Source organism: Dipodomys spectabilis, unplaced genomic scaffold (genome assembly GCF_019054845.1).
Source record: "Dipodomys spectabilis isolate Male_0828 unplaced genomic scaffold, ASM1905484v1 ptg000094l, whole genome shotgun sequence".
Taxonomy (NCBI): Eukaryota; Metazoa; Chordata; class Mammalia; order Rodentia; family Heteromyidae; genus Dipodomys; species Dipodomys spectabilis.
The window spans coordinates 16,258,601-16,269,275 of record NW_024870771.1 but is presented as its reverse complement, the minus strand read 5'-3'; the positions used below and the strand labels follow the sequence as shown (position 1 = coordinate 16,269,275).

The 10,675-nt window shown below is 50.6% G+C and overlaps 1 protein-coding gene across 1 annotated transcript; it reads left to right on the top strand.

Moving 5' to 3' along the window:
- Positions 1-1,957: 1,957 nt before the first annotated feature.
- Positions 1,958-8,757, top strand: Tmem37 (transmembrane protein 37). The gene is made up of 2 exons (XM_042685165.1): positions 1,958-2,034; positions 7,917-8,757. Exons 1-2 carry the CDS (start codon positions 2,014-2,016, stop codon positions 8,487-8,489), a joined length of 594 nt encoding a protein of 197 aa, XP_042541099.1. The 5' UTR covers positions 1,958-2,013; the 3' UTR covers positions 8,490-8,757.
- The last annotated feature ends 1,918 nt before the right edge of the window (positions 8,758-10,675 follow it).

Below are 10,675 nucleotides of genomic sequence, written 5' to 3'. Positions count from 1 at the left end.
TGTTTTTATTTCCACAGGTGGGGGCCCACCCTGACATCCCACCCCACCTCCATCCCAGCCACAGACACCTGAAATACTTTCTTCCCTGGATATTCATTTGTGAGCAGATGGCTTCCGCTGAGGAGGGTGTTGTGGGTTCCCAAGCTCGCAGTCTGAGGATCTTAGCACATACTTCACCCAGAATCCAGCCCTGTGCCTAGCACTTCCTGATGGCCATGGCCACTCACTTCCTCCTTATTTTCCTGATGGCCTTTCTACTTCTTCAGCCTTCTTGATGACAATGCATATTTGCTTTAAGTTCTACTGATTCCAACTTTTCCTGTTCATACGAACAAAGCGATCTATCCCCAAACATGTCCTACCTACCACACATGAAATCTTAGAAGGCACCAGGACATTGAGGAAAGGGGTAAAGTTGGGAGGGGGAAGATTGATGAAGGCAATGATTAAGATTCATTGTATTGATATACTGCTTTTTTGAATGGCAACTAAAGATTTTTTTTTTTTTTAGAAAGCATAAGGTGCAGGCTGATTATCTGACAGTTCCTTCTGATGTTCATTATAGGCACTGGGCTTCCTTCCATTAGGTGAGATGCTGCAAACTAGGTTCTCCCACAGGGCACCATAGGCCCCTGGAATGAAGGGACCCCCAACAAAGCCAGGTCCTCCTTCCTGAGAGGCTGGTAGCAGAGGAGGGAGGACCTCTTGCTTCCAGCCACCAGAATTTAGGGAGCATGTGAGTGTGGCTACTGAGAAAAGGGGATGGGGCAGGCTGAGCTGGCTAGATCTGGTCAGCTACCCTATACCTTATGTTGATAGTTCTGGCCTCTAAACCCACAGTATTAATATCTCATCCTCACCTACTGTTTCAGAAATAGAACAACCATCCACGTGTTACTAATACACAATGAGTGTGTGAGAATGTGTGCTAGTACTGGGCTTGAATTCAGGGCTTTGTCATCTCTCCTAGCTTCCCTCCCCTCAAGGTTGGAGCTCTACCACTTGAGCCACAGCTCCATGTCCACTTTTTGGTGAGTCATTAGAGATAAGAGTCACTGGCTTTCCTGTCCAGGCTGGCTTTGAACCTCAATCTTCAGATCTATCTTGGTCTCCTAATCAGCTAGGATTATAGGCATGAATCACCCTGAGTCTGGCTACAATGAGTTTTTGACCTGAACTCCTGAACTCCATTCTGGATTAGGGAAGGCTCAGCAAGACCCTCCAGTGTTGGGCCTCCATCTTCCATCTGCCCAGTGCACAAGGGGCTCTCAGACAGAGATAGATTCTGATGAACTTGAGAGTGGAGGTTGAATGCACCGCTCTCACTTCCTGTCTCTCTCCCACGACTGAGGACGGGGGTCGTACAGTCACGGAATAGCTGCCTGCCCCAAAGGAGCCAGGTGACTGAATGTCAGACATTTCCCTGGAGAGCTGAAAGGCAATGGCCTTTCAGCCTCCCCCTCCCCAGCCTCCTCCATGCTGGGGATGGAAGCTAGGCCCTTCAGCCTTGCTAGGCAAGCTCGCCCAGGGCCTTCCTAAGCCCCACAAGCACCTTGGGCTGGGCGGGTTGTCCCATTCCCCTGAGGGCCGAGGACACTGCTCAGGGACACTTACAAGAGGCCAGGCACGGTGTGTCACTTTATCTCACTTACTAAACCTGCAGCCCAAGGTCACACAGCGAGCAGTGAAGGTGGGAGCCTTCCAGACCCGGTCGGTCCTCCCACCCCGCTGGGGTGGCCCCCAGTCCGGATGGAATCTGCGCCCCAGAAGTCAGCTCCGTCCTACGGCAGGGACTGTGGGGAGAGGCGGGGGGGGGGGGGGGGGGGGGGGGGGAGCAGGGAGGTGTCATCCCTCGGGATGGGGGGAGGGGCTGACTCCGTGACGCCTGAGCCGTCCCGGGGTCAGGGCCAGGCCCGAAGCCCCCGCCCCCGCGCCGCCCCACCCCGCCCCCCTCAGCCCCGGGCGGACGGCGGGAGGCGCGCGCGGCTCCGCGGCGGCAGCGACCGGAGCAGCATGACGGCCATCGCCGCGCAGGTAGCTCGGGGGGCCCGTGGGGCGCCGGGCCGGGGCGCTGTCCACCGTGGAGGGTGGGAGACGGGGACCCCGCACCCTCCGAGGCCCAGCCTGCACCCGGGGCGCCGGTGCCCCTCCGTGCCCAGCCCCTCCTCCGGCCCCTGCTTGGAACCCTCGGGTTCCCGGGAGGGTGCGCGGGGGAGCATCCCGGGGCGCCCGCCTCCCCCGCCCCGGTGCCGCTCTCCTGGAGCTGGCTCCCCCGGAGTCTCAGCCCCCCCCAGCATGGCCCCGGAGGACTTGGATGCTTCTCAGCGACCTGTTGGTCTGGACTGCCATTAAAATAAACGAGGTGTCGGGGTGGCGACGGCGGACCCGCGGCCGGCGGGCGCCCCGGCCAAGGCGGCCGGGCTTATGTAACCGACGCGCCGCCGGGAAGCGCCGGCTTCCGGGCCCGCGGGCTGGGAAGACCGCGCCCCACAAACGGCTTTGGAGGTGCGGAGCGGGCGGACTCGCTGGGGGCCCCGACGCCCCCGAGGAAGGGCTCTCCCCGCGCGGGGACGGGGGTGATGTTGGCGGGAACCTGCACCTTCCTGCCCGGTGGAAGCGCCGCGCGCGCGAGCCGCGCGTCCGCCACCCGGCGCCCCACCCGGCTGGTCGCTTCACCCACCCGCCAAGCGCCTGTCCCGCCCGGTGCCCGAGGCAGGAGAGGCCCCTCCTCCACGCCTTCAGATATTCGTAGCCCGTAATAATACTGATAATGTTAGGTACTCTTCTGTCCGTCTGTTATTATTTTATTATTATCACTACTATTGCTACTATTATTTTAATCATTGTTCTGAGATGCGGTCTTCCTACATTGCTCACATTGATCTAACTCCTAGGCTCAAGGGATCCTCCTGCCTCAGCCTCTCTCTAAGTAGCTGGGATGGTGTATTTGACACTACACCAATGAGCCTTCATGCCCAACTTTACCCATTTCATAGATGAGGTAACTGAGGCCCAGAAGTCACTTGCCCACTCGCAGTCAGCCAAGTGACAGAATCAAGATTGAGACCCCAGATTCATATCTCCAAAGCCACCTAATCTTTCTCTGCACAACCCTTTTCAGCCAAGAGCCAGAGGCTAGGGTGGGGCAGAAATGTCCCTCTTTGTCCCAGACTGGGCTCCTGCTTTGGGCCAAGGAGATTGGGGACTTGGAATTTAGGCCTGGGTGTGGTCTCTGCCTCGGGGAGGGAGACCTATAAACGTGGAGTAGATAAGGGAAGTGAGTCTTAAATTAAGGGGTGGGAAAGCTTCAAGGTTTTCTTCGGGGGAGGAGAAGGAATTTGTGGCTCCAGAAGGGGAAGAAGTGAACGGGCCGGGAGAGTTGAACTGCCCCTACGGGAAGGACTTTTCCCTAGCACTTTGGCAATAACTTCATCCCCACCACTTTAGGAGATAGGTACCCCTCACCACTGCTAGGTGAGGGGAGGGTGTTAAAAATAAGAGCTGAGGGGCTGGAAATGTGGCATAGTGGTAGAGTGCATGCCTAGTATGCATGAAGCCCCGGGTTCGATTCCTCAGTACCACATACACAGAAAAAGCTGTAAGTGGCACTGTGGTTGAAGTGGTAGAGTGCTAGCCTTGAGCAAAAGAAGCTCAAGGACAGTGCCCAGGCCCTGAGTTCAAGCTCTACAACTGGCAAAAACAAACACACAAAAAATAATAAGAGCCAAAAACAAGACTGGCTCTTGCCAGCAGGGTGGTCCAGACAGATTGAAAGGGGCAGGGGCCTGACTCTTCAGCACATAGTCTTAACAGTGAAGAGGCTGTCTTGACTCAGGCCTGGCAAGGGAGTGTTGGGGGGAAGTGTTAGGGATGGGGATGAGTAGGCACCCAAGATTTCCTCCTTGAGGATGCTGTTGGCCAAGGGGAGCAGGTGAGATCCTGGTTTATGGGACAGACAGAAAGGATCAAGCCATTGCATTCAGTAGCCTTAGAGCATCAAAGAATCTTTGTTTCATCATCAATAGGGGTCATTCAAAGTCACAGATGAGAAGAAAAACTATAAAGCAGTGCTCTTAGTGGACTTAAGTGATTGCCTTAAAATCTTTTTCCACTGAGCTGTTCGTCCCTACCTCTCTGTCCCCCTGAAGATGATTTCAGGCCCTGGTCACTGAAAGGTGACCAAAGAAAGCCCTGGCAGAATAGGGACAAGGTGTCCAGTGGTTTGGAAGGAAGACAACAATATGTATCATTGTGCCCGTTTGTCATGCATCTTTTATGTACAAGATCTCATTTAACCCCTGGAGTTTCATAGGTGGTCAGAGAATTGAAATGAAGCCCTGTTTTGGTGCAGGAGTGGGGAGGGAGGGGAAGGTGAAATGAGATCAGCTTTCTTTTCTTTCAGATCTCAGTGTGATGTCTTTGGACCTGGAGATTAAAGTCCAGTCTGGGCCTGGGATGGGTAGGGCTGAAGAAGGGACAAGATGTACCTGTTTGTCAGTGTTGTGATGTGTAGGGGCAAAAGGTTTCTGGATCCTGTGATCCTATAACTTGTCTTCTGAGGCCAGGACTGTCCCAACCTCTGACTATATCTCTAGGGATTTCCTTGCTACGTGCTTTGTGGACACGACTTTCAAACTGGTGTTACCAACTTCATTTATATTTATTTTTATTTTGCACTAGTACTCAGGCATAAACTCAGGGCCTTCCTTTCTCCTTTAGCTTTTTTTTTTATTCCCTTCTCAAGGATTGTACTCTATCACTTGAACCATACTTCCATAAGTCTTTTTGCTGGTAAAATGAAGATACAGGTCTCTTAGGTTTGTCTGCCCCAGCTAGTTTGGAATCTGATCTTTAGGTCTTGTCCTACTGAGTAGCTAGGATTGCAAGAGTTAGCCACTGGCAACTGGCTAACTTCATTTATAGATGAGAAAATTTAGCAAATAGGTTAAGAACTCACTTGAGGACAAAGGCCTCCTTGGTTTGTAGTGGAGATGAAGATGCACTATTTTCTGCTTCCTTTGCTTCATTTCTTACCTATAGATCCTCCTTTTTCCTCGCTCATACAATGCAATGAAAACTCCTAGACCTCCATGCCTCCAGCTGGTAGTGGGTCTGTTGCAGCAGGAATGAGGAGGGGGTCTGAGGTGTCCCACTCAGCTTTTCCCACCGCCTTCCCCAGTGCTGAAGCTTTCTAGGAATCTGGGCACCACTTGACAGCACAGCCCACACTCCTGTCTGAGTGTTGCTGCCTAGGTATTCTTGGTGTCATGCCAGCACCTGAGTGGAGATGTAGATCCAAGGTATGCCTTGGATCCAAGGTATGGCCAGTGATCATATCCTTTCTTCTTCAGTAACACTGAGCTCTAGCACAAAGGCTATATGGAAAAGGCCTCAGTCAGCATTTCCTAGCTGACTGGATTCCACCTGTGATTCTACTGTCTGAGCAGCTGTCACAAACTTTACTCAGTTTGAGCAAGGGATCTTGGACAAGTCACTTGTCTTCCATATAACTCAGTTTTCTCATTATACCACCCCCTACATGGAGCTTTCTCCTCTACCAACCTTAAAGGTTTAAGAATAGAGAATGAGCAGGGCTTTGGTGGCTCATGCCTATAACCTTCACTACTCAGGAGGCTGAGATCAGAGGGTCATGGTTTGAAGTCAGCTCAAGCAGGAAAAATTGTGAGACTCTTTATTTCCAATTAGCCACCAAAAATCTGGAAGTAGAGCTGTGGTTCAAGTGGTAGAACCCCAGCCTTGAACAAAAAGATTAAGGAGAGTACAAGGTCCTGAGTTCAACCCAAGGTACAGGCAGAAGAAGGAGGAGGAAAAGAATGCTACTTAAACAAGCTTCCTTGTTCTTGGGTCCTTGGGATTGAAATGAAAGTAGCTTGAATGTGTGGAAATGTAGGCAGGCAGCCTAAGGAGAACCTGCTTAGTCTCTAGTGCAAGGCTCTGCCTTTCAACCCACAGAAGAGGAGAAAGTCACCTTTGGAATCCTCCTTTGCACTCAGTGTAGGGAGCGCCCATAGCCCCTGATCTCAGTTACCCTAGTTCCCTAGTAGCCACTGTTGCATTAGAACTGTTGTGTTTACCTCTCAAACCAGGGTATAACTGTTTCTTGTATATACACTATAAAGGGAATACTTTAATTTACAGCTAAGCAGGAGACTCCATTTACAGGAAGCTTCAGATGGAAATAACAGGTTGCAAACCTGACCTTTCGTTTATCTCATGGCTCTTCCTCAAGTACCTTCTGAATGCAAAGGTCTGACACTGTGCCAAGTACTGTCTAGATATAGGAGCCTTGCTCTCCTAGAGGACTTGGTCCAAGAAAGGCAGCTATCATGTCATTCCAAATTGCAGGCAAAATGGTATGTAGAAGCTGAGCACCTACCTATAATCCTAGCTACTCAAGAAGCTGAGATCTGAGGATCAGGGTTCAAAACCAACCTAGGCAGGAAAGTCTGTGAGACTCTTCAATTAAGCACACACACTCATACACAAAAACCAGAAGTGGAGCTGTGGCTTAGGTAGCCGAATGCTAATCTTGAGCAAAAAAACAAAAACCCTCAGGGATAGCACCCAGGCCCTGAGTTCAAGCCTCAAGACTAGTACACACGCTCACATGTGCACACTCACGCATACACAACAGGTACAGAAAGCAAAACAGGGGTCTCTGTTGGAAAATACAAGCAGAGGACCCACTTTACTAAAATGGTAACTTTAAACAGACCTAAATAATGGAGAAAAGGATTGTTGGACTTGGAGGTACACACTTATAATCCTACCTACTTGAGAGGTAGAGATAGGAGGATAGAGAATTGAAGTCCAAAAGTGCAACATCCTAGATTAAAAAAAAAAAAACTAAAGTGCAAAAGCACTTGAAGCATGGTTCAAGTGGTAGAGCTTCTGCTTAGCAAGCACAATGCCCTGAATTCAATTCCTCAGTCCCGCAAAACCAAAAAAAAAAAGAGTTCTCCAAACTTGGTTAGGCAGGTGGCCAGAGCTGTAAGAGAAGAAAGGTCCAGACATGAAACTATACAGCAGGGGCTAATATGGGGCCTGAGCCAGGTGGTAGGGAGAGAACAGGGAGGCAAAGCTGGAGAGGGAGGCAGACAAATCTTGCAGTGCTTGTGGCAGTGGCAATGTGTCTGCCTCAGTGTCCTAGTTCCTTTGCTTAGTGGATTGGATTGAGAGCAGAGCCTGGATGACATCTCAGGTATGAGACAAAACCTCACTGGAAAACTAGCAGGGTTAGGGTGCTCAGCACTGCAGGCTGAACACCAAGGTGACTTTCCCAGGCCTAGAAACTGCTGGTGCAGACACTTTGCCTTAGCAGGTGTGGGTGGGGTAGAGCCCGAGCAAGGCTGAAGGGCAAGGTACAAACCTGGATTTTCAGTACTCAGGAAAACAAGATAATGTCTTGCAGTCATAGAGCAACTATAGAAAGCATATAAACAAGTGGCTGGGGTGGAGATAAAACTGGTGGTTGTGTCCTGGGGCCTCTACAAGGCCTAGTACGTCTCCAGGCTCTGTTCAGCCCCAGAGCCCTGCCTTCCAGGCACTGTTGTTATGTATACAATGAAGCTAAGGTAGACTCCTTGCTTCAGGTCACTAGAGCCAGACAAGGTTTGCTCCATCCATTGCGGAGAACATAAAGAATGGTAAGAGAATAATCAGTTTCTAGTAAGCACCGGACACTCGCTGCTAATGGGGCTATGATGGAGGATACAGGTAGAAAGCTGGGTCAGCATGGGGGTGGAGATTGGGGTAGAGGTGACCAGTTCCAGGCTTCCTGTGAGATGGGAGCAGAAAATAGGGCCAGCGGGGAGTTGGAAGGCATGTTTGGGGGTCTTCCCTGGAGAAGTATGACACAGGCTCTCACCGATCCTGCTTCCCATGGTGTCTTTCAGGCTCACAGGGCATTGGGCCTCAAGAGGCCCCACCGGTCCTTCTTTGAATCCTTTATCCGGACCCTCATCATTGCATGTACCGCCTTGGCTGTTGTCCTGTCTTCCATCTCCATCTGCGATGGCTACTGGCTGCTGGATGACAACCGCCTCTTTGGGCTGTGGCACTTCTGCACCATTACCAACCAAAGTGGACCACAATGCCTCAGAGACTTGAGCCAGGCCCATGTGCCAGGACTGGCCATAGGCCTGGGCCTTGCCCGCAGTGTGGCCGCCATGGCTGTGGTAGCTGCCATCTTTGGCTTGGAGCTCCTCATGGTGTCTCAGGTGTGTGAGGATACCTACTCGCGCCGCAAGTGGACCATCGGTTCCTTCCTCCTCCTGGTCGCCTTCATCCTCTCCTCTGGGGGGCTCCTGAGTTTCGTGATTCTCCTCCGGAATCAGGTCACGCTTGTTGGCTTCACCCTGATGTTCTGGTGTGAGTTCACAGCCTCCTTCCTCTTCTTCCTCAATGCTATCAGTGGCCTTCATATCAACAGCCTCAGCCAGCCCTGGGACCAGCCAAGGAAATTCTAGCCCCCACCCCCAACACCCCACTCAGGGACCTTGGCTTCTACAAGAAAGTGTAATCAAGATGGTACCTCTCCAACTTGTGACCTCCATCTGGGATTGAGTGAAACTGTGACTTTGAAGCTTTCCTCTTAGCCACTAAGCTCTGGGTGGTCCACTTGAAACAGTCCAGGGGCTTCTGTGGAGCTAGGAGTGTTCCTGTAGCCACAATCTACAGAGGTTTAGTCAAATTATTAGGGTGTTGTTTCTAAAAGAAGAACACATTTTAAAACTCCTTTCTTGAGTTTTCTTCCTTGGAGTAGAATCGATTTGAAAGCAGACCTGTTTACAGGTAACCAGGCTTGCCACACTCCAGTACAGTTCACACCTGTTTCATTGACTCTGTAGTGGGCTATGGGCTCCTGAGGGTGCCAAGAATGGATTATCCTCCTCTAGACCAGGGACCAATCAGTGCCTCAGATTTCCACACTTGAAGGAATGCCTGCTGGTACATTTTCCTGACTTAGCAAGATTCTTTTAAATATCTTGCTCATAGGTTTTCAAATCATTTGGCTTGAGTTCTCTCTTGCTCTTTATGGGGATCTCATAAGCCCCAGATAACCCCAGCTTCTACCAGCAGATCCAGATCCTTCCTTGAGCCCTCGTTCCAGTGGGGCCTGGCTCATTTCAGATACCAGGCCAGGGGGTGTACACAGGAGCACGTGCATATCTGTCTTTTGTAAGGGTTAGATGGCCTCAGGGTACCAATTTTGATCCTAGAACACATTACGAGGAGCACGTGTCTGGACCTGCTGAACTCCCCTGGGGGTGATGGGAACTGGCAGACCTTGGATAATGATTAACAGCCATCCTGGGGATGAGGGTTGGTGAAGGGAGTTGGGCAGGTGGAGATTTCCATCCTCACTGCGGATCTATAGTCATTCATCATACTGCCATATTTCCAGTAATTTTTCTGCCCAGAAATAGATACATTTTTTTAGTCTCTGTGCTTTTTCACTGAGTGTTCCTTCCTGGACTGGCCATATATAATCTACCTGATTTTTTTTTCTTGAGATGGTATCTTGATATGTTGGGTAGGTTGGTCATTACTCCCAGTCTCCTCACATAGCTGAGCTTGTAGATATGTGCCATTATGCCCAAATCCTCTTTATCTCCTCCCAGGTGTAGAGTCTAAGGTTGCCAACATGGAGCCACCAAGCTGCAGAGAGTTCCTGGGAATGACCTGAGAAGGATTTTTCCCCCCCACATGGTGGTGGGGTTTGAACCCAGAGCCGTATGCATGTTGGGCAAGTCCACTACCACTGAGCCACATCCCCTCCTGAGAAGTTTGTGAGGGTTGCTTGGTCCATATAGGCTGTATCTTAGGTGGGAAGGGGGCCAGCAGAAGTCTGTAAAGTACAAAGGGGTAAGCCTTGTCTGCAGCCAGTAGACAGGAAAGATAAGAGATAAGGTCACTCAATCTGGACCTGAACTGCCCTCCCTTAAGCAAGATACTTTTTTCTCTAAGCTGAGTGTCTCTGCTTCTCTACAGAATGCTTTTGTTTTTGTAAAAGGGTGTTATTTTGTGTGTGTGTGCGCGCACGCATACGCGTGTGCATATGTGTGTCAGTACTGGGGCTTTAAATTCAGGATCTAGGAACTGTCCCTTAAGTCTTTTTGCTCAAGGCTGTCACTCTACCACTTGAGCTACAACTCCATTTCTAGCCTTTTGGTAGGTAATTTGAGATATAAATCACATGGATTTGCCTCTCTTGGCTGATTTCAAACCATGATTCTAAAATCTCAGACTCCTGATTAGGTAGAATTACAGGCATGAGCCAAGCAAAACGGTAAGTATTTAGCCCTCTTTCATTCTCCATTGGAGCCAGGGAGCACAGATACTCCAGGGAACGCACAGCCAGGGTGTAGGGTAAGATTCATAGTTCTGAGGAGCTTAGTAGGGAGGGGAGACAGACTCCTGTCCTTTCTAGCCTGGAAGCATGTGTATTTTATAGTAAGGACTCTGGACAAACTGTCACCTCTTTACTGAGTAGCTTGGCAAGTCCTGGGGCCTTGATGAAGCTGTTTTGTTTTTGGTTTTGGTTGGTTGGTTGTGGGGCCTGAACTCTGGGCTTGAGCACTGTCCCTCAGCTCTTCAGCTCAAGGCTAGCGCTCTACCACTTGAGCCACAGCACCACTTGTGGCTTTTTTTC

What these genes read in the sequence shown, in the direction of transcription:
- Tmem37 (XM_042685165.1), top strand. Translation starts at nt 2,014, where the DNA reads ATGACGGCCATCGCCGCGCAG. An exon ending in TGACGGCCATCGCCGCGCAG is followed by an intron (nt 2,035 to 7,916) that starts GTAGCTCGGGGG and finishes GGTGTCTTTCAG; the next exon opens with GCTCACAGGGCATTGGGCCT.